Source organism: Peromyscus leucopus, unplaced genomic scaffold, assembly GCF_004664715.2.
Source record: "Peromyscus leucopus breed LL Stock unplaced genomic scaffold, UCI_PerLeu_2.1 scaffold_570, whole genome shotgun sequence".
In the NCBI taxonomy this organism is placed as follows: domain Eukaryota; kingdom Metazoa; phylum Chordata; class Mammalia; order Rodentia; family Cricetidae; genus Peromyscus; species Peromyscus leucopus.
Window position 1 is genome coordinate 88165 of NW_023505476.1, and position 27318 is coordinate 115482.

The 27318-nt window shown below is 50.1% G+C and overlaps 1 protein-coding gene across 1 annotated transcript; it reads left to right on the plus strand.

The window, feature by feature from the left end:
* The first annotated feature begins 319 nt into the window (after positions 1-319).
* LOC114702682 (dihydropyrimidinase-related protein 2-like) lies at positions 320-27318 on the plus strand. Its single transcript, XM_028883172.1, has 12 exons — positions 320-500; positions 4246-4307; positions 4690-4753; positions 4812-4886; positions 5509-5534; positions 10193-10313; positions 19296-19452; positions 19781-19922; positions 21407-21576; positions 24203-24382; positions 25089-25253; positions 26836-27318. Exons 1-9 carry the CDS (start codon positions 320-322, stop codon positions 21545-21547), a joined length of 969 nt encoding a protein of 322 aa, XP_028739005.1. The 3' UTR covers positions 21548-21576; positions 24203-24382; positions 25089-25253; positions 26836-27318.

Consider the following 27318-nt stretch of genomic DNA (forward strand, 5'->3'; position numbering starts at 1 on the left):
ACAGCAGCTGGGAGCACAAAGAAGGGTTTGGCTCCTCTAGCTGCCCTCTGACACCGCCATTGTTCCATAAGGTACTCATTGTCTCGGAATGCGCCCAGGTCCCAGGCCCGGGGTTTGATAAATGGATCTGAGTAGTTCATGCGCGGTTCACGTGTCTGCTGTCACATGCAAAGTTTCTCCCTGTGGAGCACTCAGCTGGCTTAAAGTGCATTCCTAGACATTGTTGGAGAGATCATTGTCTCCAGTGGGAACCCGGGGAGGCTCAGTGCAGGGTTCAAGTGGGTGAATACTGCTCATTGCGTTTCCCGGGGTGACGACAATGTTGTTCTTCCTAGTTGACCATGTGGTTCCTGAGCACGGGACAAGCCTGCTGGCTGCTTTTGATCAATGGAGGGAGTGGGCGGACAGCAAGTCCTGCTGCGACTATTCTCTGCACGTGGACATCACGGAGTGGCACAAGGGCATCCAGGAGGAGATGGAAGCGCTGGTGAAGGACCACGGTAGGTCTTGCCACTGCACTGAGATGACTTTGTCTATGACTCAAAGCTCCTCGAGCGAGGCGGTGGGTAGGTTTTAGGCTACAGCTTAGGCTGACTACAGGGGCCCTTACCCCAGTGTGGGGAGAAGAAGCCTAGATGAGTAAGACAGTGTGGCTTTGCCCTGGGGTGTCTTCTTGTGTAACAGCTTCCGACCGATCTCTGACTTGAGGGTTCTGGTCTCAAGGAGTGATTGGCCATCCAAGGCCCAGTGAAGCACTCGGTTTGTCTTTGAAGTGTTGGGGCAAGCATGTCATAACAAACCTGTAAGAATGAGGCTCGCTGAGGAGGTTATGAGACTCTTCAAACCTGGGACAACCTGAAGGGCCTTTTCTGCTCCAGAGAATCCCAGGGATTGGGGAGGAATCCCACCCCAGGGAGGCCAGAGGTGTCTTCACTTACCTCTAGGTGCCCAGGACTCCTGCCACAGGAGACTTGGGGCTCAGGTAGTGGAGCTGAACCACATGGTTTTCCTGGGCTGTGGAAATAGGAGTCACTCTTTGGTATCACCGGGTCTTGATTTGTGGGGAAGTAGTAACTAATTTTTTTGTTCTTAGCAGTTCAGAGTCCGAAGCAGTATATTGCTATGAGTGAAAAGTGGAGGCAAATATCTAGGCATGGAAGCTGGTGGGGAAGCACCACAGATCCGGTATAAAAGGCTCTAGGATGGCAAGCCAGCTTGTCACAGACTAGCTGTGTGACGTGGGGCAATTCATGAAACACTTGAATCTTAATAATTGGAATTATTATCTGCCCTGTGAATAAGATGTTCTTTAAGTTCCTTCTAGCATGGAGGTAACTATCCCCCTCCCCAACCTTGCAAACTCTTACTTTTTCTTTTTTGACATTCAAGAACCATTTTAACAGAGTTTAAAAGGAAAAAAAAAAAAAAACCAAGATAGGTGAGTTGCTGGAGGGCGGAGGAAGAGAGAAGAGAGAAAGAGAAAAGATCATGCTGTTTGGGTTAAACTGGCATCATGGCAGCCACACGGCAGACAGGCAGCCATGGGGGGTGTCGGGGTGTGTGGGGGGGCGGGGAAGCGGGGAGGGGGAGCTTCGAAAGCTCAGAGAAGCAGCAAGCTCAGAGTGTTAGAGACAGCACGCTTTGAAAACAGATAGAAAGAAGAAGTGGAAAAGCTAACGTTTTTTCTGAGTAATTCAGAAAATCGAGCAGATGTGTGAAGCCTCATGGCTGTAGCCCTGAAACCTACTCCAGGAGGGAGCTGGAATTCTAGATGGAAAGTTCATTCCTTAGCTAAAGGGTAATTATTCCTCCATCTTTTAGCATGGCTTAAGGTGAACTGCTTCCAGAGGGGCGTCCCTTAGCCAGGTGATTCCTCTTAGGAGAGGAGACAGTGATACATTCTCCATCCAGAAGTAGATCTCATTTTTTTTTTTTCAGCTAGGAGGCAACAGCTTTCCTTAGTGGCCATTCAATGCTACTGTAACTTTTTTCCCACCTCTGAAGAGGTAACCCTAAAATCATTTTGGAACCAGACTAGGGCCAGAGCTTCCAAAACACTTCTGGCATTTCTAGCTTCTAGTTAGAACTGTTCTTGCTTCTTGAGAAAACCCAGTTGCTGTTGGATTTTAACTTCCAATTCTTAGTTTCAGTCTATCCTAAATCAGTCTAGGCAGGTTACCATAGCAACTGTTGCCTAGCATGGAATGAAAAACTGGGATGCCCAGAGGCCTTTAGCTCAGGCAGCTTCCAGCATCCCCAGGTGGCTTGAATTAAGCTCCGAGGCTCTGAGGTTGTCAAGACAATTGTTTAGAATTGTGATGGTTCTTGGACAGGGATATTTGGTCTGGTGCCTCGGGAGCAAGAACTCCAAGATGCTAGGATGGACAGCTGCTTGCCAAGCTAATGGATTTTTTTCTCATTAAAAAAAAGAAATGCTTCTTCAAACCAGCATGGCTTGCCAAAGAAAAGGCCATTTTCATAGTCAGAAGTTTGTAATTCATCTTCTTGTCAAAGTCAGAATAATACTTATTTTGAGAAAGGGTTTTCTTTTAAAGGTGATAAATGATATGTATATACATATATAGTGTTAGAATTTTTTTTAGAAAATTATTCATTTATTTTATGTGTATGAGTGTCTTGCTTGCACATGTGTCTCTGCACTGTGTGAGTGCCTGTGCATGCAGAAGCAGAAGAGGCTATTAGGTCTACTGGGACTGGAGTTACAGACAGCTATGAGCATCAGGTGGGTGCTGGGAACCAAACCTGAATCCTTTAGAAAAGCAGCCAGTGCTCTTAATCTCTGAGCTATCTTTCCAGCCCAAGATGCACAATTTGAATCACTTCTAAGTGTGCAGTTGAGTGGATTTGCTCAGCTTTCACCTTGGTTTGAATCCATCAGTATGGGGCCTCTGAGATGGGTCAACAGGTAAAGGCACTTGGCGCCAAGCTTGATGACCTGAATTTGATTCCCAGTGCACACATGATGTAAGGACAGAACTGACTCCCACAAGTTGTCCTCTGACCTCTATGTGCATGCTGTGGCATAAGCGCGTGCGCGCACGCGCATTCGCGCACACACACACACACACACACACACACACACACACAAATGCAATAAAAACTCCCCAAGCCATCACCACTATCCACCTTCAGAATGCGTCATCTTGCTAAAATGAAAATCTGTCTCTGTAATTCCTCTCCCTTCCTCCAGCCTAGATAAAACCATCTGCCTCTGTGACATTGATGGCTCTGTGTCCCTCCTGCACATGGGATGTTGTCTCTCAATGACACTGACTGCTCTCTGTCCCTCCTGCCCATGGGGTGTTGCCTCTCCATGACACTGACTGCTCTGTCCCTCCTGCATGTGGGGTGTTGCCTGTCCATGACACTGACTGCTCTGTGTCCCTCCTGCACATGGGGTGTTGCAGCACCTACCTTTTGTAACTGGGTTTTTCATTCAGTAGGATGGCTTCTGTGCTCATCCCATTGTCCCACACAGCCACATTTTATTTGTAAGGCTGAAAGGTGTTCCGGCTTACACAGAGACCTCATTTTTTGTGTCTGTTCATCCACTGACGAGCGCTGGGCGTGGGGTGGGATGGCGTGGGGGAGTGGGGTGGGGTGGGGCAGGTCGTTCCACCTTCTGATTGTTGTGAGTTATGCTGCTATATGAGTACATTCACACTGCTGCTTTTAATTTTGCCAGACTTTCAAAGTCCCCAAACAGGAAAATCATAAGAAACCCAAAAACAATTTCCAGAAATCCTATTCCCAGCTTCCCGTTGGCCTTTGTCATTCTGTCTGTCTTTCTCTGTCATGCTTTTTTCCTCTTCCACTCTGTGATGCTGAAGATTAAACCCAGGGCTTCATCAATGATAGTCTGGCCCTCTCCCACTGAGCTGTGTGCCAGCCCTTTGAGTTTTGGGTTTTTGAGACAGGGTCTCTCTAAGCTTCAACGCTGGCTTGAACTCACTCTGAAGCTCAGAGAGGTCTTGAAAGTGTGATCCCCTGTTTCAGCTTTCCAAGTAGCTGGGATGACAGGCGTGTGGCTGCACAGCTGTTTTGTTGTTCCCATGGTGTCTCCACCTCTTTTTCTCTTCTTCTGCTTTCTCTACACCCCCCTCCTCCCACAGATACGCACGGGCTCACGCCCATGTGTGAACAGCACTGTCTGTCTTCTAGGTTGTTTAGTTTAGGCGTATCTATTAAAAACTCACGCATCTACATCTCTTTGTCTGTCACTAGGTGTAAACTCCTTCCTCGTGTACATGGCTTTCAAAGATCGATTCCAGCTGACGGACTCCCAGGTAAGAAAGTCAGTCTTTCTCAGAAGGCTCCTGATGTTCTGTTTGGTCTGGTCACCGCTGCCATCTGGGGAAACATTCTTCCATGTGTGTATAGCCTGCCCATAGATTAATGGGCCATGCTGGCAGATTTGGTTTCTGATGGACTGAGGCCCCTCACCACACCTGTGCAGAGCTGTCCTCCTCTGCCTCTCACACCTCACTCCTGTCCTTTTGGTTGGGCTGCCTCTGTGAATGGCAGAGTGGCCCGACGCAGTCCCCTTGAGAGTATGGCTAAGCCGGCCTACCAGAGCAGCCTGGATGCCATGTTTCCCCCACCAAGGGGGTTTCCTTTGACCTGGAAGATTCAGGTTCTGGTCTCTGAGCTTGCCCTCTTCTTCCTCAGATCTATGAAGTGCTGAGCGTCATCCGGGATATTGGTGCCATAGCTCAAGTCCATGCAGAGAATGGTGACATCATTGCAGAGGTATGGGACTCTTCCTCTCACATTCTTTTTTCATCTTGCAGAAAGCAAGCCCAAGAACGTAGGACAGCTTTGGGAGCTGAACACCAGTGTGGGAATCCAGAGGGCCTGGTGTTCTGGTACTGGGGCTCAGTCAGTGATCTCCTGCCAGTGTTCTTAGGGCATGTGGCTTGTTCCCACTCTCCAAAGGCCCTTTCCCTTGGCACAGCAATGCAGCTGTTCTGGATGGAGTCGAGGAACACCCTGGTTACACCCGGGCATCATCATATACTCTGCTGTGGGCCATGAGTGTGTCTCTACTTGTAGCTTTCCCAGGCAAGGTTCTCAACCTTCCTAATGCTGTGACCCTTTAATACAGTTCCTCATATTGTGGTGACCCCCAATCATAAAATTATTTCATTGCTACTTCATAACTGTAATGTTGCCACTGTTATGAATCATAATGCAGATATCTGATGTGCAGGACATTCATTGACCCCCAAAAGGGTCAAGACCACAGGTCGAGAACCACTGAGCCGTCTTGCTCAAGTGGGACTGGGATTAGTGGAGTGACCCCTTCGTTTCTGAGGTCTGGGATGACACTGTGGATCCAGCAGGGCCCACTGTACTTCTTGCTAGGAATGTTCTGCCCAGCTCTCTAGCTGTCAGCCACCTGAAACCCACCTCCTCTGACCACTTGGCTTTTTCTGCACATTACAGGAACAGCAGAGGATCCTGGATCTGGGCATCACGGGCCCTGAGGACATGTGCTGAGCCGACCAGAGGAGGTGAACATCTGGGAGTGGATGTGTGACTTGATGTCTCTTGGACTCTGTGCAGAACAACCCCACCCCAAGTACCCGTTAAAAGTGGGGCTGTTTGGATGCACACTGGTCTTTCAAAGAAATGAGTGCATGTGTGCGCGTGTGCATACCCACCAGCAATACCGTCAGGCCCCCAAACATAAGATGGAATCACAGAGCCCCTTTACATCTCTGAAACACACAGGAGGAGCCCTCACCCAGTGCAGCATGCTCCGTGGGTCCTAGTGGTCAGATCCAATTGAAGACTGTGAGCAGGATTAGCCCAGGCTATGAAGCATAGTTACCCCACTAGACAATGGAGTCAGAGGCTGCAGGTATCATGTTGTGGGAGATAGGAGTTTTTATCACTAGAGTTTTAACATTACACTACTTTACAGTGTCGTAGTTAGGGTCCTTATTGCTGTGAAGAGACACCATGACCATGGCAACTCTTATAAAGAAAACATTTGATTGGGACTGGCTTGCTTACAGGCTCAGAGGTTCAGTCCATTATCATCATGACAGGGAGCATGGCAGTGTGCAGGAAGTCAACTGAAAGTCACACTGAGAGAAACTTGAACAAAAGAGACCTCAAAGCCTGCTCCCACAGTGACAACACTTCCTCCAACAAGGCCACACCTCCTAATAGTGCCACTCCCTTTGGAGGCCATTTTTCTTTCAAACCACCACACGGAGGCTGGTCCTTCAGTAGGGTGAAGGTCAATCTAACAGCCATCTGACAGCTCTGAGGGAAGAGGATGATGGGGGAGTTCTGCAAGGAACATTCTAGATGGTGAAGATGTGGTAGAGGTTAAGAGGAGACCCTCAGGGACCTGGATGGATGGAGGCTCAACATTTAAGGTGTCCCTTCAGAAACAGACCAGACCAGAGAGGATGTTTGGTAAGTGATCTGTGAAGGAGCTGGGGCCACCAGATCCCAGAGCTTGCCAGAACAAAGCACGGAAACAGGAAGGATGCCCGTGGGTCTCCATGAAGGAGATCGTTATCCGGGAGCGCCCCCCCCCCCCCCCCCGTTGTGACTGAGCCTTTAAACAGAAAGCTTCAATCTATTTGTCTGTGGCTTAGCATAAGTGGCCTCTCTTAGGCTATTGTCATACAGAATTGCAAATACCCCGGGCCCAGTTACAGACATCCCCCAAGGGCCAGCGGGTCTAGGAGCATGGCATGGTGGGAGGAGGCTTTTCAGCTGATTTGGAGGTGCCCAGCTTATGCAGGCTCTGAGCTGAATGATGCCCTGAGTAATTTCACCCCATGACAGTCCTGTGAGGTGAGGCCAGATGTAGGGACTTTAGAGGTGCAAAGACAGGGGATGGGAGGGGGAGGGAGGAGGGAGGGGGGGAGGAGGGAGAGGGGGAGGAGGGAGGGGCTGGCAGAATAGTCCGGACTCTGGGCCTCCACTCTTTCTTGCTGTTCCTTCGGGGAGTGTTCAGTGTGCCAAACTGAGTCTGTTGTGTGTTCAACTCTGAGGGGGCGGCAGGGAGGATCAAACACGGAGCCATTCTGAGTGGACTTGCAGGATAGCCACTTCGGAAGAAACCGCCAGCAGCACACAGGATACAACATTAAAAAACGATTTCACTTCTGTGTGGTGGCGTCAGGATCTCTTCCATGGCAGGTGCCATGATGGCCAGCTTGCGTTTGAGCTTTGCAGAACACCTTCCCGCCACCATATGCTTCTCTTTGCAGCCCCCAGGTGGCCCGCTCAGTGGGATTTTCCGTGGTGTTTAGCTTAAAAAAAAGATGGAAAAAGGGAGACTTTTTTTTTTAAGAACGCAGGACTCTAGGGATGCCCGTCGGAGGTGGTTCAGTGTGACAAGACCTGTGTTCCGATCACACCAGTGCCTGGCCCCATGTGGCAGTGAGCTGAGCCGGGGAATGGGCTCTCTGAGAGGGACTGCCCGTGAGCTGGTGACACAGAGGCAGACGGAAGTGTATAGATGTAGGCTAGAATGTGACCAGCTACCAGCTGTCAGAGCTGGGGCCTGTGAGGAAAGTGGCCACTCAGATGTGTACAGTGAAGCCATCGCAGAGACACTTTCCAGCTTGGCCTGAGTTGTGCAGGTTGCCATGGTGGGAGAGGCTGTCCAGAGACTGCCGGACATATCTGGACTCTGCTATGGGTCCCTGGGTAGGTCATTTCCTGTGGTGTTTGTGCTGGTCTGTTTATGACACCACACAGATAACTCCCAGAATGTCTGAGATCCCTAGAAGGAGAGAGGTTTTATTTTTAAGCTGTTATATCCTTTCCAGAAGATGTAAAGAGACTTCGTCAGGGCCCAGTGCACGTACAGTGCTATCTGCTGAGGCTTGGGGGCTGGAGTGTTTTGATGGGACGGTGGAGAGTGAGGTTTAAATACCCTCTTCTTCCAGAGAGCTGGCATTTTAGTTTGGCCTCTGTCCAATTTCAGGCCACTCTGTGGGGCCAGATGGAGTCTGAATTCCATTCACAGTGTGTATGCAAATCCAGACAGACCCTGGACCAGGGTTTTTTCTTCACTAGTTTTAGTGGAAGTCGGTCCCATTTGGCCTCTTAATTAGAGCCACTGCACACCCCACTTTAATGAGGGCAGGCCTGTGGACCCAGTCATTATTTATAGTGTGTCTGTCCTTTGTGAAGGTCTGTGCTGGACATCAATAGGGCTGTTTCTGGCATCCCTCAAAGTGTTGAGCATCTTGGAGTCCTCTCATTCACAACTTCACACTAGAGACATCTGAGCTGGCGGCCCAGCAGGAGGCTCCCGGGAGGGGAAGGAGGCCAGGGAGCCAGAGGGAGGTTCCCTTCAGCCATCCCTGGAATGGGAAACATTTGAGTGTTGGGTGAGTGTTTTTGAAGCTGTGTGCTTTCCTGTAGATCTGTAGACTCCTTCACATAGTTTCATGCCCAGAAGCTGAGTGTGAATGAGGCTTGGTCTCTTTCACTGGAATGAGCACTTAGAGCTGCGACAGACCCCAGCCCAGTGGGAACAGGATTAGGGAAGTCAACTCAGGAGTTGTACATCTCTCTCCTGGGAGAAGTGGCAGCCTGGCCTTTAAGATACATTAATAAGATGAAACCATTCATTTGTGCAGCAACGAGTTTTGAACGTTAGTGGGTACCAGCTCTGCTTTGAGGATGTTAGGAGTGGGGCATGATGGGTAGAGAAGAATAAGACCATCCCCGCTTCTCACCTGCCAGAGTTTACACCACAGTGTCTCCTTAGGCAGTAGCCTTTTGGGATCTGCTTTAAATAGGTTTCATCGGTCACAGTGAACACACATTGTTGTACATAACGTGTACCTCCATACAAGGCGGCTTTCCTGGTTGGGCGTTCAGCAGACCTGACATGGGATCTGAAATTCCATTCCTTGAGATCAGATGGTTGACTTGGGTGGCTCTTCATCTGTGCTGAAGGTCGTACCAGGCTGTGGCTGACCTGTCACGCTCTCGAGAGCAGGCTGCTGCCTGCTTCATTCCGAGCCCTGTGAAGCCTGTTTTGTTTTGTGGTGATGCTGGCTGGGCGCACAAGTTATCTGGCAGACTCGGCTCCAGAGTCACAGACGTTAAATGTCCTCACTCAGGATCGTGAAGAGCAGAGTGAGTAGCCACGTTGAGATCAGCCAAGGGGCTGTGAATGTATGGTGCTTCTCCAATGGAGGAAGTGAAATTGTTACTGAGTTAGGGGCAAGCCTGGGCGGCTGGCCGCCCTGACGAGCTTGGCTTGACCATCATCTCTGTAGGTGAGTTAGAGAAATAAGCTGTGGTTGGAGCAGAGAAAGGAAGCAGTTGAGTGTAGTCACACTGGGAAGAGGAACAGAGAGATCCGTAAGCACATCTTCAGAGGCCTGATGAAGTTTTCAGTTTAAGCAGTAGGCTGCTGGTCATGGTAGTACACATTGTGGGCTATGATGAAGAGGCAAGGAGGCAGGATCAGAGTTTCTGGCCAGCCTGGACTTTAGTGGCGGTACAGCTCAGTAGTTAAGAATGCACCGAGTCACACGTCTCTTGCAAGGGACCTGAATTTGGGTCTCAGCACCCAGGTCAGGCAGCTCACGACTGCCTGTACTTTGGGTAGATCCAAAGCCTCCGGCCTCCACAGGCACCAGAACTCATGTACACAGACTGCACACAGATGGACACATAGTTTAAAAAACAAAACAGCTTTTAAATAGAGACAAGAAGTAATGCATAGCCAGGCAGTCCGATCATGCGAGTCCCTCCAACCATCGTTGTCTGGCTGCGGCGTCCTGGAAGGTGTTCTGTCAGTCAGAACTGTGTGAACTGTCTTCCCTGGGGACAAGTTCCTCTTCTGGCAGCACCCAGCTTCAGCCTTTTCCTTCTCATCATAAAATTTTCTCCTCAGGAAATTCTAATTTCTTAGGGACCATTGTATCAGTAGTTTGAAAACTAAAGGGAGTGACCCAAGTATCTCTTCAGAATTTCTTGTTTCCTGCAAATATCCCGGGTGGTTACAACCACATGGCTAGGTTTATTCCGGAGTGTGAGTCTAGGGGGGCCCCGAGGATCTATGCCTGGGTGCACTTGGAAAGAACTTGGGGACGCATCTGTCTTGTCTGTGAACGAGGACAAAGGTGGGCCTGAGGGTGGACTGGGTCTTCAGGCTTGTCTGTCTGTCCTCCCGTAGGTCGAGGCTGAAGCCGTTAACCGCTCCGTCACCATTGCCAATCAGACCAACTGCCCCCTGTATGTCACCAAAGTGATGAGCAAGAGCGCGGCTGACGTCATCGCCCAGGCACGGAAGAAGGGTGAGCTGTGTGGGCCTTGCGGACGTACTGTGGGCAGGTGGAAGGAAGGAGCCTGCGCACTGAGGAGTCTCTTTCTTTCCGACCCTCATGCCAACTGGGCCACTTTGATCACGTCCCAACATTAACCTAATTGTAGCCCAGCAGAGCGGGGAGCTCTGGTTTCCTCTCTTTGTTCCATGTCCGTGCCCTTGTTTGTATCTAGTGAAAGCCAAGGCCATGTGGGCAGGGAGCCCCCTCTCTATAAGTGGATTTTTTTTCAACATGATTCTGTGTAAACAGACTAGTTACACACATTAAAGCGGCAACGAACGAGGGAATACGTAGTTTATCTGAGAGTCAAAGGGGGTTTATTTTGGGGCGTCTTACAACCAGCAAAGGGATCGGTTACAGAATCTGGGAGAGGTGAGGTGCAGTCCAAGGCAGCTCTCTGGAGAACTCTGACTTGGTCTGCAATCCAGCATCCAGGATCACAAGGTAGCCAAGAGAGCGAGCGACACGTTCGCATCTCAGGTCTTAAGGGGTCCCCGTCTCAGCCACGCCCCGGGTGGGGGCAGGTACCTAGCAGTTACCTCTGCCGTCTAGGGGTGGTGCTTCAGGGGTGAAGCACAGACAACCACCCCTACAATACATAGGTTACATCACTTTTCACTGGCTACAGATCCCCTCTGGGAAGTGCTATTGTGCAAAATGTGTCTTCCCTCCATCATGGGGGGGTGTTTCTACTGGGGGACAGTCAGAGTCTTGTGCGGGACACATATGTGTAGCCACCTCAAGTTACTTCCTGCCAGTATACTGTGGATGCCTTCTGAGTGAAGCTGAGACACTAATCCACTAAGGATACCTTCCAGCACTTTCCCTCGGGAATGTTCCCGTGGAGCACTTTGTACATTATGAATAAGCAGCTCCCTTGTCAGCTGCTGAGTCTGGCTAACCACACCACATGCTTTCTGCTTAGGAGTTAGCCCAGCACATAGAGCCGGCAAGCAGGGCACGGACTGATGGGAACCTTAGCCTGATCTGAAGTGAACATTGCCAAAGGGATTCCTATCTCTCTTCTTGTGTATCTTTCCAGCCCGCGTATCTCCATTTATCTCTCTTTCCCCTCCTCGCTGGTGCCCCCTCCCCTCCCCCTCTGCCTCTGTCGGGTTTGGTCTGTACAGCTATTCCCACTTCTCTGTGTGATCCACATGGGGCTGTGGGATGTTTTCAGTGGTGGGTGACTGGGTACAAGCTCTGGACGGAATCGCTCCATGGCTACTCAGTTAGCCTGTCCCAAAGATGGCCTCCAGACATACCCTGTGGTTTCTGGCCCCTGCTCTTCGGGGGCTTTCTGGGGCTCTCCATTTGACCAGTTGCTAGGCTATTAATTTTTGTGAGCCTGCCCTCTCCTGGCTGTTTGGAGAAACTGCCTTTTATTTAGCAGTAGTAGTAGTAGTAGTAGTAGCAGCAGCAATATCATTTTGGTATTTTCAGACATGTAGCCCAGGCTGGCCTGGAACTCACTGTGTAGCTTTGGATGACCATGAGTTTCCGACCCTCCTGCTATCCCCTCCTGAGTGCTGGAATCACAGGTGTGCACCACTATTCCCTGTTGAAATACGCATCTCGAATGTGGTCAGCGTTGGCTTTGAGTTTTTTTGAGGAGACCCTGTAGGTGGTGACTGAACCCGCGGTCCTTTGTTACCCAGGTACACTTGTGAGGTGGCTGGGCGTTCAGCTTCAACACCGAACACCTTTCCTGGCGCACTGCTTCCATGTGGCATGGGTACAGTGGGTACAGTGCCTGGAAAGGGGGGACATGGTAGACAGCGGATTTTGTGTATTTTACTGGTCTTCCTGCACCCATGTGCTAATAAGGACTCAGGTAAGGCAAACATTCACATGACTTTGTATCGTGGCCTTCCTGTCCAAAGTGTAAACCATCATAGACTCACCTGGTAGGGAGGGGTCAGCCTTTTGACAGACCACAGCTGGGGTGGAGTCACGAGCCAGCTCTCCCACACACCGAAGTCTCTGTTCCTTCCCAACCTCTGGCCTTCCCCGAAGGGTGAGGACTAATGCGTGCTCATGAAGTGTACAGTTTCACTCCAGCATTCTGCTTTGGGGACCAGAGCAGAACGTTGATTTTTGTTAACCTTTGAGCCTGGCCAAAAGAGGAAGCAGTTCAGTTAGTTCTGTTCCAGAACCTTCCATGCATGAACCCAGCCGTGCCCATGCCATCCTCCTCAGGGTGGCCTTGGCATTCAAGCTGTTGCTCTGCCATCCTTCAAAACCTTGAAGTCGGACAGACCCACGTCGCTGGGGAGTTCCACGGTCTTCAGGTGCTAACAAGGAAGAGAAGAGCGGCAGAAGGCTCTAGCCCTCTAGAGGGCTGAGAAGGCTCTTGCCACCCTGTTGGAATTTCTTATCCCCCTCAGGAGGCAGCCCGGGCAGCAGCCTTCATTTTTTCTTTTATTCGCCGAGCTTGGGAAGAGCAGAGTTGAGCTTGGTAACTGGGCCTCGAACTCCAGGCGCCAAATCTCCATGTTAATGTTTGACCAACTCACCTTGCCCCTGGAGGGTTGTTTTAGTAGAGGGAAATTTTTGTGGTCCGTGTGGGTTGGGGCTTAGTTCAACAAATATTCTTGAACACCAAGGGAACAGTAACAGACTGTATCAGGGTTTGTTCCCTGGGATTAATAACACTGTTCAGGATCAGACCCTACTTTATGGTGCTTCAGTCACATGACTTACATCTCAAGGTCTGTTTCCCACTTGCAAAGGGATGGCCGTGGTAGTGACTCCCCTCCCAGAGGGATGGTTGGGTTTAAAGGAGATAATGAGGGTGGAGCTGTGTCCAGTGACCGGCCATCCTTGCCACTGAGGGATGGAATGATGGTGTAATCTGGAGGGTGTGCTCAGCAAACCAAGATGGAGTTGATGGTGTGCTTTTCCCTGTGCGGTGTTTTAGGCCTCAGTGCCAGGAGCAACAAGTGGTCTTGACCCCAAGCATCCCTTGGCGGGAGGGTGAGGCGGGAGCAGAAAGTCATGAGGGGAGTGATCAGTGCTCGTGTGACCACGGCAGGGCTAGAGTACGGGACAGAGAGCCTGTGAGGTTCAGGCTGTGGGAAGGACCCAGAACAACAGTGGTAATGTTAGTAAACGTTGGCGGGCCCTTCTTTGCATCTGCCATAAGCTTCCCTACCACAGACCCACTGGTCCCGTGTGAAAGGCGGGGGGTGTTAGGGCTAATAGGGAAAGGAGGGGAACAGGAGACGATGGGGTGAAAGGCCCCCGAGGGCTACAGCTGTAGGCCAGCTAGACCCAGCACACTGGCAGCTTGCCTTTTCTGAGTGACCCCGCGGTCACTGTTATTCTGTGCCATGCAGCAGGACAACCTTTACCAACCTCATTGTGCAGAGAGGGAAATTAACTACCCCAGGACTGGAATACATTATCCAGCTTTTAATTTTGTCTAGTCTTTCTTACTTTCTGTTTAATTTTCATGAATTCCTGGGATTTGAACCCACACCCTTGCACATTAGACAAGTTAGACAAGTGTTTTTTTCTCTAAACTGTAGCCTGGTACCTCATCTTACTTGGTATTTTGGGGCAACGTCTCACTATGTTGCTCAGGCTGGACCTGAACTTGTAATCCTCCTGCTTCGGCCTCCTGAGTAGCTGGGATTATAGGCCTGTACTATCAAGTCCTGGCTTGGGTTTTAGTCTTAAGAAGAATTTAGACAGTGGTTGATTCAATAAGCTCATGTCACGGAAGAGAAATTGAAATGCAGAAACTGAACATGTTGTTCCCAATCATCCAGCCAGTGAGAAGTAACAGCCATGATTCCAGATACCTGCCGTCTGTTTGTCCTGAGTGTCCAGGGTGGAGACTTCTCCCTCAGGCTGCCTTTTGTTCATGTGAGGAGTCTTGGGTGGCTGTAGATACCTTCCTGAGGGAGTGATAACCTGTGGGCAGTACCTGCTGATGTCACCCCATGGGCACCCTTCTTGCCCCTCCTTACTCACCCTTAGAACCAAAGAACAGCCACATTCAAACAATCATGGCTGCTGAGGGACACTAAACCCAAGTCCAAGACAAGACCTCTCTTGACCTATAGGCCAACAGGGAGGGATGTTGGCCATCATGAAATCCTGTGGTCATGTGATCCATGAAGACTATTTCACCTTGGGGATGAGTTTAGGGTTAAACTAAGGATTACTTTACCACGTAGTAATCTTGAACCAGACTTGAGATTGAGGGTGCCAGGTGGGTTGGATTGTGAATGTCACAGACTTGTAGCAGAGTCCCTTAGTCAGAGAAACAGCCCACTGGGGGGTAGGGGAGAGGACAAGAAGAAGACAGAGGTGGATTTATTTCAAGGCATTGCCTCATGCAGTAATGGAGCCGGAGTGTGAAATCTTCAGAGAGGGCCAGCAGGCTGGAGATGTAGGTGATAGATGGTGGTGGCGCTCACATCTGAAGGCTGTGTGGAGACAGAAGCCTTCCCTAGTCAATGTCCCATTTGAAGAGCCGCCCTGGAGGCTGGGAATTCAGATTGCATTGTAATTCAGTCAGATAGGTTAAGGTCCTGGGTTTGACTTTCAGCCACTTGTGCTCTGTCTCTGTAAGATATGCGTGGGCTCTTTCAGGGTAGAGAGAAGAGTGCCTCCTGACCTGGGAATTTAAATCCATAAATGCATTCTTTTCTTTCCAACCATTTTGTCCAGCACCAGCAGAGGCAACCAATCAGTGTCATTCTGTCCGAATATTTTAAAAATTGATCTATGGCAGCAGATACAACACCCACAGCTTTGCCTCATAGAATTATTTGACTCAGGGTTCCCAGTGGTGTTTGTGCATTTCATCATGCCATTGTGGTGTGGACTGCATGTGTTTTCTTCACTGTAAGAATAATCATTAGTGCCCCCAAATCACCTCAGTTTAGAGAATCAGTTATAGGAACTTCTGAAAATATCCTGAGTATCCTGTTTATTATCCCAAGGGATGGTATTTGCCTATGATCCCAGCACAGGGATAGGGACTCATATCATGAGAGGTCTGTGATCATGAAACTGTAAGGGATCATCCTTAGGACTAAGCTAAAAGAGGCGTAAGCAGGATTGCTAGTTTGAGGTCAGCCTGGGCTATATATTAGCACGATATTGACCCAAAAACGCAAAACCGAGGCTGGGGAGATAGAGTTGGCAAGCGAGCCCAGGACCTGAATTTGTCTCCCAGAACCTGTGTAAAAAAAATGGGTGGTGCATGTCTGGAATCCAAGTGCCGGGGAGGCAGATCTCTGGGGCCCATTGGCCACCCTGGCTGGCTTACTTAGAGAGCTCCAGGCTAATGAGATACACTGTCTTGTATATGTGCAACTCCCCACCCGGGTGCATCACACACACACACACACACACACACACACACACACACACACACACACACAGTTGGGGCTGTGGCCCGAGCACTCCAAGAGAAAGGCGGAGTGATGTGGGTCTGTCTGTCTTTCCACTGGGTCTGTCATTTCCCCGGGCTTCTGTGGCTGAGCTTTGTGCTCCCTGGCCATGGTTTCCCATTGTTCTTGCTTTGGATTTGTTCTGCTTCTCGTTCACGGGAAGTGACAAACTGTCGGAGCCCAGAGCTGTCAAACATTTTCAAACCCAGCTTGCAGTTATTCTTCATGAACGTGCTCAGCCCGGGGCTGGTTGTGAATAAACATCACCCGCCAGGCCCCTGCATTCCTGGCCTTGACTAGAGCGTCTGCCAGAGTCTGGCTTGGGGTCACATCCTTCAGTTTAGACTTTCCCTGGAGAAGAGAATCATGAAACTACAGCCGCCGCCAAGAAAGCATCAGCAGTGTATTTAGAGAAGCATAAAAAAAGGGCCAATTAAGCTGTTCGTGGTTTATTATTATTAGTGGTAATGATTGCTGGCACACAGCAGCTCACTGGTGTCTGTGGTCTGACTGAGCTCTGGAAGCCTGTCCATGGCTTCCTCCAGCACAGGCTTTATAGGGCAGGGAGGGGAGCTGACTGCAAGCTTCTGGGCCACTGAGATGGAGTGGGGGGTGGGGCGGTGTAGAGCTCAGTGTGTGAACCACACTCCCCTGAAGGTGGAGGTCTTGGATATGATGGGTCCTATCCTAATCTGTGGAGCTAAAAATTTAGAAATAAAGACTGGTAGGGACCTCGGACTCCCTCAGGAGGGTTTGATTGGAGCAAAGCAGGATCTGGAGACATGGGCTATCAGTTAAGAATTCTTGCTTTTGCAGAAGACCACACAGTTCCGTTCCCAGCTCCCACACTGGGAGCTCCTCACAGCCACTTGTAACTCCACCTTATGGGGGAATCTAAGGCTTTCTTCTAGCCTCTGCTGGCACACACACACACACACACACACACACACACACACACACAGACACACACAGACACACCACACTTGCATCTGCATATACATACATAAGCGCACACGTACACATAAATAAAAATTTTTTTAAAAATTCTGTGACTCCCTCTCCCCAGGTCCCTGCATGGCTCCATCTTGGGTTGACCAGGAGTCCTCGCTCTGTGATGGTCTAGGAAGAAATTATGTGTCCCCAGTGATCTTGGAAGCTCCGACCCATCGTGGGGTTTCCAGGGGCTGAAGGCTGAGTTCACTCTCCTATAAGGCTTATGCTAGAGTAACAGAGGGCAGGGGACCCAGCCTCTTGTCAGGCAGCACCACTTTCTCCCCAGTCTTGGATGAAGCCCATCCGTTCCTCGTACCTGCCTCCTCAGCCGGGTTTCCAGAGCCAGGATGGGGGTGCAGATTCAGTGACGGGACAGAGGCTGACAAATTCCAGGGCATTCTGGGAATGTAGAGCTGCTGTTTTCTCCTCCAAGCACCATTGGTGCTCTGAATTTTTTTTTATGGTGACAAAACCTGTATGCCCTGAGGACTGTGAGTCCTTGGTGCAGAGGTGGGCAGTGGACAGCATGGCTGGCAGATTGGCTGGATCGGGGTTAGACTTCATCAGATCTGTTGAAGTTCTGACAAGAACCACTGCTGCTCCTGCTCAGCCGCGGTATGTCAGGAGGGACCGAGGAACAGCTAACAGCTGGCCTTGGCGTTGTGGGTCTTTTTCCATTCGGGGTGTGGGCCCAGTGTGCTTGTACCAGCTTCTATTGGAGGGCTTCCCACAGGTCAGGAATGCCGGGTTCCTCTCCTGGCTCTTCTTCCAGGGGTCTCCTCCCTCGGTTCTAGAAGCCTCCCTCCTGCCTGGCGACTGTTATGGAGGGTGGCTGGGAGGCAGCTGTGCCTGTGGCCTCCCAACACCCTCTCACTGAACAGCCACTTCTTTGTGACATTCCTGAGGCAGGAGGAGGCAGCTCCTGGAGCCAGTTTTGAGTGTCTGGGCAAAGAGGGTGTTGTGGAATAGTATCCAGTGATAAGCCTCTGCAAGGACTGTGGAGAGGAAGGGAGACACATTCCTGACTGAGAAGGCTTTGGCTTTGAGGGTCCTGTGTCTGGAGAAGAGAAGTCGGGTGAGCGATGGAGGAGAGGAAAATGGATTGGGTAACCTGAGAACGATTTCTGGCTTTCTGGCCTTGAATTAGTCAAACAGGGACTGAGCTGGCTGGACACATATTTGTTAAGTCCCTACTGTGTGCAGGCAGAATGATCATCAGGTATATTGAGTGCCTACTGTCATCAGGTATGTTGAGTGCCTACTGTGTGCAGGCAGAAAAATGATCATCGGGTGTCACCATCAAGAGTCCAGAAGTTTGAAAGTGAGAGATCATCTGAGCGTAGGATGCAGTGCTTAGGGGAGGGGTGGTGCCTGAGCCATGAGAGCGGAAGCTGAAAAGCCTGGTCTGGTGGCACACCTCTGTAACCTCAGCTCTCCAGAGTCCCGGCAGGAGGATAAGAAGTTCAAGATCATCCTCTGCCACATACGTAGTGGGTTCAAGGCCAGACTCAGCTAGGCAAAAAAGAAGAGCTTGGCTTTGAATCATGAGGGACATAGGTGAGGTTCGGGGAGAAGGTAGGTTATTTTGTTTTGTTGTTTCAACATGGAAGACATGACACAGAAGGGTCTTAGAGGGATGGTGTGAAAGAGAAGAGTATTCAGAGAGTGTTCTCTGAAGATGGAGTGTCTGCACACTCCGTGGGTGTCACAGTGTCCCAGAGCATGGACGGAGCCGAGGAAGCATGCACAAACCTAAGATCTGCTGGAATGAGCTAGGAAAAGGGATGAGGCCTGGTCAAGGGAAGAAGGTATTTAAGACACACAAGGATGGACATTAGGCAGAGTAAGTGGCCCCGGTTGTCTGGCTTCCTCCAAAGGGACAGAGAAGATACCATTTGGACATCAAGGGAGCTGACGTTCTTTCTTGGACATCGTATGAAGTTATGCTGGGCTTCTGGAGACTTCCGAAACCCCAGTGGCCTAACTGTAGACTCTGATGAAGTCAGCTGCGGCTCTGATGGCTGTCATTGTTGGTGCCCCTCTCGTGGCCACATAAGCGTCCAGGCATCGCTAGAAGATTCTGACACTACTTGCTCTTTGATCCCTCAGCCTTGTGATTTCTGCTCTATAGCTAGAACTAGACATGGTAAAGAGGGTAGGGGAGATGGCTGTTAGGTATGAGCAAGGAGGCCCCCTTCTGCATAGTAAGGTTAAATCCGCTCATCTTCTGAAAGAGAACATTCTAGACGGTTCTGAGGCCTGGGTGTTGGAAACCATTTGAGTTGGAGATCAGTGGTATGTAACATGTATAGGGTGTAGGATTGCCTTAAGACAGAGGGTTGAGTTCATAGAGCAGGATATCTTAGTGTGTGCTAACTGGGTAGCCTTGGCTGCCTAGGGTCCCGGCATGGCGTCATCACCTGTGAGATGAGGTTGTATCCCCATGGAGGGAGCCCTGAGTGCATGCTACAGTGCGAGCACGTGGTAAGGTCTGCCGAGAGTGGTCTCTTGTTCTTGGGTGTCCGACCGAGCCACCTGTTCTGTTTCTCAGGAACCGTGGTGTATGGCGAGCCCATCACGGCCAGCTTGGGGACGGATGGCTCTCATTACTGGAGTAAGAACTGGGCCAAGGCGGCTGCTTTTGTCACCTCCCCTCCCTTGAGCCCCGACCCAACCACTCCAGACTTTCTCAACTCCTTGCTGTCCTGGTGAGTACCGGGGACTTGTTCACATCTGCACCCTAGATCTCCTTGGACCAAAATGACCCAGTAGGCAGCAACATGGTCACTGGGAACAGGCTAAAAAATAGACCCCTGTTGACCAGATTTGGGGTTGTTAGTAAGTGAGAACAAGGAGTTATTCTGTCACCGTCTTGGTGGGTGATAGGGTCATCCTGACAGCCGACTAAAGGTTCTGAAGGGAGGGCTCAGAAGGATGCCAGCGTGGCTGGTGGGACATCACTTATGAAATACCTCAGCAGACAGACCGGGGCACCTTGCCCTGTAAGGAAGCCTCATGTCATGTGTCTCCTAACAGTGGAGATCTCCAAGTCACAGGCAGTGCCCACTGTACCTTCAACACTGCTCAGAAGGCTGTGGGGAAGGACAACTTCACCTTGATTCCTGAGGGCACCAACGGCACAGAGGAGCGGATGTCTGTTATCTGGGATAAAGCTGTGGTAAGGACTGATGACTTCCCTCACCACTCAGGCATGCCCCTGTCTCCGTGGGTGTGGGGCTCGTGTTGGCCAGTTGAGAACATTCTAGAAACTCCGAACTTGTGAGATGATGTTTCTCCAAGGCAGTTCCTAGTAGCTCATTTCCTTCTGAGTATTACATGTAAGTCCTGTGTCAATGAGGAAGTCGCTTCCTGGTGGCCTCCCCAGTCACCAGTCTCCAACTCCACTTCGTTGGGAGTGAGTTTGAGGTCTCCCGGTGTTCAGAGATTGTCCACACCACAGGCTTCTGTTTGACCTGTTTGGGCAGATACTGACCTTGGGAGTTTCGAAGCTTTTTCACTTTAATTTTTAAAATATAGTAACAGGTTTTCTGATTCTTAATGAATTCTTGAGATTATGTGAGTAAAAAAAAATCATCTTGTGTCAGAGGTAATCGACAGTGAACATTTTGGGGAATGTCTTCAGTTTTTTGTCAGCACACGTGTGCACAGTATGTGTCGGTATTCAGGTAACACGAGCATCACCCACACTGCCTCACAGCCCATTAAAAAGGTCCATAATGCGTCATGAAGCTGTCATCATCTTAAATCTACATGAGAATCAAGACACTTTTTAGTCTTCTTGTTTGTTTCCCTGAGACAAGGTCTCTCATGATGTGGCCTTGGTTGGCTTGAAACTAACAGTGTAGACCAGGCTGACCTCCACCTCACAGAGATCCACCTTCTTCTGCCTCCCCAGTGCTGGGATGAAAGGCCACCATACCCAGTGAAAAGCTTGATTTTTTTGATAGTAGATGGCGACTTCACTAGTCATTTTTTTTATAATTCTTTCACTAAAGTTTTGTGTTTGTGTTGTTTCTATTTTTTTTTTTAACTGAGATGGGTATCCATGTAGACATCTCCTTGGGTACATCTTTAATTATATTTGCACAAGAAGTTTCTAGAAATAACATTGCTAGGTCAAAGGAGTCTGTTAAAGACCGTAAATACATATTGTTAAAATTCCTTCTGCAAAGATTATGACCCTTGACATGGCGTATGACACTTCTCAGTGGGTTTTAAGAGCAGAAGTCCAAAACACAGCTAATTTGGTAAATTGTGTCTTTCTTAGTTGATATTCAATTTCTTTGCTGATTGGAATGAATTTTTTAATATGCCTTTTGGCCACCTAAAATTTTTTCTTCCTCTCAATGCACACTCATTTTCTTGTTCTCCTGTGTTTAGAGCACGGTTGGAAGGGGAGGACTTCAGGAAGTGATTGACCCTTACTATGTATCTCGGAAAGCCAGGCTGGCCTGAAATTGACTAGAGGCTCAGCCCTCTGCCTAGCTTTGTTGAAAGGGAAATTCCAGAGTGCATTGCATGTCAACATGTATTCCTTTATTGCTGAACCTGATCCACCTTCAACTTTCTGACCACCTTCCCTCGTGTGTGTGTGTGTGTGTGTGTGGTGTGTGTGTGTGTGTTGTGTGCTGTGCCCCACAGGTCACTGGGAAGATGGATGAGAACCAGTTTGTGGCTGTGACCAGCACCAACGCAGCCAAAGTCTTCAACCTTTACCCTCGAAAGGCCGCATCGCAGTGGGATCTGACGCAGACTTGGTCATCTGGGACCCTGACAGCGTGAAGACCATCTCTGCCAAGACACACAACAGTGTAAGGCTTGCCCATCTTGGGTAGACATGTGTGCTCCAGGTACCGAGAGACGGGGCCAGTCCAGGGATTCGGGAAGGACCTCAGTTGGGTAGGAATGAAGTTTCCCAGGGATGTGCTGTGACTTCAGCCTTCCAAGGGCCAGACTGACACTCTCACTTTCTTTATTGAGGCCTACTAGACTGCAACCCTGGCCATGTTTTAGACTCAGTGGCCTCTGCCCTTAAACTTTCGGAGACCCTAGAGTGACATTTGACGTCAGAACCTCAGAAGATTCTAGAAGTCAGGCACCAGTCCATTGCCATGGTTTGAACAGTACCTCTTGTGGTGGGCTTACAGAAAGGGACCTAGCTAGAGCAGTCAAATGTCCAGTCCTGAGGTGGCCACTGGGAACTTCCATTTTGTGTCAGCCTTCTCTCTGGCCAAAGGTCTGATTGATAGCTAAACTAACTGCTTAGATTGGGATAACCTGTCAGGAAGGCAGTTCCTGAAGAAAAACGACTCTCCCTCCCACAGCAGTCACTGAACGCCTACAGCTCTTTGTGGGGCTTTGTGAGCCTTTCCTCCATCCAAGTTGGCCCCTCCAGTAGAGTAGTGTGATCTTGGACAGACAACCTTATTTTGTGAGTTCATGGCTGCAATCTTGCTGTCAGAAAATACTATCTCACAGCATCCCCCTGGTCCTCTGACTCTTACACTCTGTTCCCTCTTCCATGCATTCCCCGAGAGCCTTGGGTGTGGGGTTGTGTCATTGTGCCCCATTTGGAGCCAGGCATGGTCGTGAGTGGTTTGGATCTCTAGGTGAGAAGTTCTGAGTGACCAGTAGGCGCCACGGGGAACACAATTGCTACGGCTCCTCTCAGTGGGCCAGAAACTCTAAGGACGGTCGGGCCCAAGGGCCACAGCTGCGCAGGGCAGGTCCAGGCGTTTCCGGGATGGGCGCGGGCCTTCTGCCAGTCTGAATCCTCTCTGTCGAGCAGAAGGGTTTGGGTGGGGCATGCTAGCCTCAGTGCCAGCTTCTTCGGCCCCTGTGGGTACCGAGATGGTGGGTGCCTCATGGGGAGACTGCTGGACTCCATGTTTATGGCTAATCTTGCCTTGCTGGTTCAGCACAGTCTAGTGCCAAGCCTGCTTAAACTTGTATCATCCATCTTGGGCTCCTCAGTGACGTCCTCAGGGTGACCCTTTCAGTGCACATGTGTATCATTTCATATTCCCACTCTTTTCATTTGACCGTCTCTCCAAAGGGTCTGGTGTGATTATCCCAAGTGGGAAGATAAATAAACTCGAGGTGCAGAGAGCTTCACGACCGCTCTCACGTTACATAGTGATCTTGCGGTGGAGCCCGAGTTAGAAGCCCTAATTTTCCAGCATTCTCCCCCCCACCAGCCTGCGCGTGCGTGTGCAGCGTCAGAGCAGGGTGGGGTGGAGAAAGTGCAGTCCCTCTTTTGTGGAGTCCGCTCTCCAGAGGGAATAAAAACTGCTGCCAGGACCATTAAAGACACAGGTGACTGTGAGCTGTGAGCTGGCATTGGGACCTCTCTGCCTAGACAGACGGAGGACAGGAAGGAGTGAAAGTTTGGGAAGACCCTTGCTGCTGCTGACTGACTTTTCTCTACACCTGTCTCGGGCAGTATCTGTGCTCTGACTGATGTTCTCGAAGAAATGTGAGCCTTGGGACACCCCATTGCCCTTTGCTTTAGGGGCTGCTATTAAGCATGCCTGTGTGGCGTTGCTCATCCAGTGTCCCACAAACAAGAGACTCCAGGTCTGGAAACTCCAGTGTGGAAACTCTAACTCATCCATAACCCTATTGTTAAGTTAAGCCATTAGGATTTTCCCACATTCCCAACTTGCTCCATAATTTTTTGAGCAATCATGTGAAGTCAAAAATGTCCATACTTAGTGATGGCACAGCCTTCTATCTCAGAGAGGGGCAGGAGGTCTGGAATGCCAGCTTTAAAAAAAAAAAAAAAAAAAAAAAAAAAAAAAAGCACTCAGAGAGGTGGTTCTCAACCTGTGGGTCCTGACCCCTGGGGGGGAAAAATGACCCTCACACAGGGTCACCCAAGACCATGGGAAAACACAGATATTTAGATTATCGTTCATAACAGTAGTAAAACTACAGTTATGAGGTAGCAATAAAAAATAATTTTACGGTTGGGATCACCACAACATGAGGAACTGTATTAAAGGGTCGCAGCATTAGGAAGGCTGAAAACCATTGCCTTATAGTCATGGTCCTGCTTCCCTCTGTATTTTAAAGGGGCAGATGACTCCCAAAGCCTTCGCCTCAGCTCCTTCCTAGGCCACTAGCCCCAGTGTATATGGTGTTCATGGCCTCGGCTCCCCGGGACCTGTGCTCGGAGACAGAGTGCAGGACTCAGCCAACAGAGGTTAGGATCCTGGATGCTTTTGTGTCTCTTACCCTCTCATAGGTTAGGCATGTCAGAAAGTATCTAAGGACGCTTCACTGATGAGCATATTTAGACAGAAAGCGCATGTCCCCGGGGCTACCAGTGGAGACATGCTCCAGCTCTGGGGTTTACCAGTAAGCTTCATCAGACTGATTCAGTCCAGTCCAGAAACAGGGATTGCTCTGATGGTGACTTTCCTTCCCCACCCGCAGGCTCTTGAGTACAACATCTTTGAAGGCATGGAGTGCCGTGGCTCCCCACTGGTAGTCATCAGCCAGGGCAAGATTGTCTTGGAGGATGGCACGCTTCATGTCACTGAAGGCTCAGGGCGCTACATCCCTCGGAAGCCCTTCCCTGACTTTGTGTACAAGCGCATCAAGGCAAGGAGCAGGGTGAGTGATTTTTGTTAACTTTTAAACATCATGCATTGAGTTGAACTCCACAGACACTCATTAAGAACGGTGAGTCAGAATCCTGGATGGCGGACAGAAAGGTAAAGACAACTTGACACTGGAGGAGTCAAGGATGATCAGAGCTTTGATGATGAGTGAGGGGAAAGGACCCAGAGGAGGGAACTACTGCTGCAGAGTCATGGAGGGAGATGTTAAGGAAGAATACATTTGGGTTTTGAAGCTTAAGTAAGAGTTTCTCAAGCCAAAGGAAGGAGATCGAGACACTAGGAAGACGGAATGTGTTAGGTGGAAATCATAGAGTGTGTTCAGGGCATGGTGAACAGATGATGCTCAAAAACTGAGAGTTAAAAGAAGAGTGATATTAGAAAGACAGTTTGATCTTGAAAATGACACCAGACCCTCTTCACATCCTGATCAGGGGCTTCTTGGAGAGTTCAAAGATGATGTGACCTGGTGGGGGAAAATTGGAAGAAACCAGTAGAGTAACCCGTTGTTGGGACCCAACTTGGGAGAGCTTTGGCCTGGAGCTTCAGGGGCTCTCCCTATTGTACCTGTCCATAAGGGGGGGGGGCCTAATCCCCAGGCATCGCTGGCCTGTCTTGGCTGCTGTTCCTTCACACTGGGAGGGTGCAGGGAAGATGTCCTCTGTGAATGGGACAGGTTACAGGGTGATTGTGTGTTTCAGCTGGCCGAGCTGAGGGGGGTCCCGCGTGCCTGTATGATGGACCCGTGTGCGAGGTGTCTGTGACACCCAAGACAGTCACTCCAGCCTCATCAGCTAAGACATCCCCTGCCAAGCAGCAGGCGCCACCGGTTCGGAACCTGCACCAGTCTGGATTCAGCTTGTCTGGTACGGCCAGGGCTGGGTGGTTCTGGGAGGTTCAGGCTCTGTAGAGCCAGCCTGAGGCTTTCAGCTCCGCTACTGCAGAAAAATGAAAGATAACAGTAGTCTCCGTCTTTCCCCAACGGGGAACACTCCAGCACCAGACGTGAACCTATAAATGATGAACTGGGTTTCAGAATCTGCAGGTCAGTTTTAGTGCCATGTGATGCGGGGACACCCACCCTGTGGTGAGTGACGCCTTGTAGACTGAGGGGACATTTTTCCGATCTGTCACGTCCCTTGTTAAAGAGGGACTGTGGCAGATGAATGGGGAGCCTCACCTTGCTCAGGCCTTCCGCGCTTCAGTTCTCACCTGTGCGGCCAGTCACAGCTGCGGCTCCCTGTGGGGCTGTGGTGTGACATCCACTGAGTTATCATTCATGTTCGTTGCCTAGGACAAAGCCACTGGACGCCGATGAGCCATCTGCAGGGGTGAAACCTGTGCCCTCCTCTCGGTGACAGAAAAGTGGACTTTCTGTCTTGGAAACTTCCTTCCCCTCTTCCTTCCGGCCCACGAGAGAGCCTTTCCATTCTCCCCGCTTCCTAAGCTTAGACATCCAAAGTCCTGTGGCCGGTCACCAGCACAGTGCATGACACAGACTTCCTTTTCTTGTCATGTCTGCTGGTTTTAGAAAGTACCTTATGTGCCCATGATGAATCAGGACACTTGAAGGCGTTTTGGTGTGGGAGACAGGCTCTTAAACCCTAGTTCTCTCCCTACAGGATGAGATCAGTCACAATGTGACTCCCCATATGATTCACGTACATGGCACAGGTTGCCAGTCCCTTTTGAAAGAAATGCTTGGAAGCTAGGTTGTGTTTTTAAAGTAGGAAAAATATCATGTAGATAAAGAAATAGTTTGTGACTAAGACCCAAATCCAAACAGGACAGGTGGCTAAGCAGTTAAGAGCGAACACTGATCTTGTGGGGGACCCAAGTTTGTTCCTAGCAACCATGTCAGGTGACTTGCAAGCACTTGTAACTCCAGCTCCAGGAGATCCAGTGCCCTCTTCTGGCCTCCTCAGGCACTGCACTTATGTGCACGACTCCCACCCCCTTCATTCATATATATATATATAATAAAAACAGAATCTTAAAAAGCAAACACACAATGCATCTGTGTTTCATACACATGTGACATGAAGTCTTGAAGGGGACTTATACAGTATTTTTAGTATGCCAAGTCTGACCACAGTTAGCCATAGCAGGTCAGGTGTGGAATTTACCACGCCTCATATCACGTCAACTCTCAAGTAGTTTTAGGGTCTAGAGCATTTTGGGTTTGGGAGCTTCAGATCCAGGATTCTATACCTGGACCATCGTACTCCTCTTGAGTGAGAGGCGTGGGTCCTCAGAAGAGCCACCTTGGGCTGCATGGAGGTCCCCTGTACTTCCTGTAGTGTGAGCCTTCGTGAGGTTTGGGGAAGGGGAAGGGCCGTGTGTGCTTGGCCCAGCCTCTCCCCAAGAGTGTGCCTGAGCGTACTGTAGGAGTCTGATTTTTATTCCCCAAGAACCTCACCCTTTTATTTTATTTTTTCTTTTCTCTAGGAGCTCAGATCGACGACAACATTCCCCGCCGCACCACCCAGCGCATCGTGGCGCCCCCTGGTGGCCGTGCCAACATCACCAGCCTGGGCTAAAGCCCCTAGGCCTGTAGGGCCACCTGGGGATGGGGGATGGACACCTGAGGACATTCTGAGACTTCCTTCCTTCCATTTTTTTTTTTTTTTTTAAAGAGCCTGTGATAGTTGCTGTGGGCAGCCAGTTCCTGGGGCTTCCTCTTGGGCCCCCCACACACACTTGGTTTCCCCTTGGAGTTTCTGAATTCGCTCACCCAAGTCCCCTACACAGTTACGAACACCACACCCAAGCCTAGCCACCCACCCCACACGGAGCTGCATCTAACACGCAGACATGCGCCACCAAGCAGATCCCAGCGAGGGTCCCCGTCACACCCTCGGCTGCACCTTCCTGTCCTGGGAAGATAGAGTGAATTGCCCTGAGCTGCCTTCTTTTCTTTTTAAAGATTTT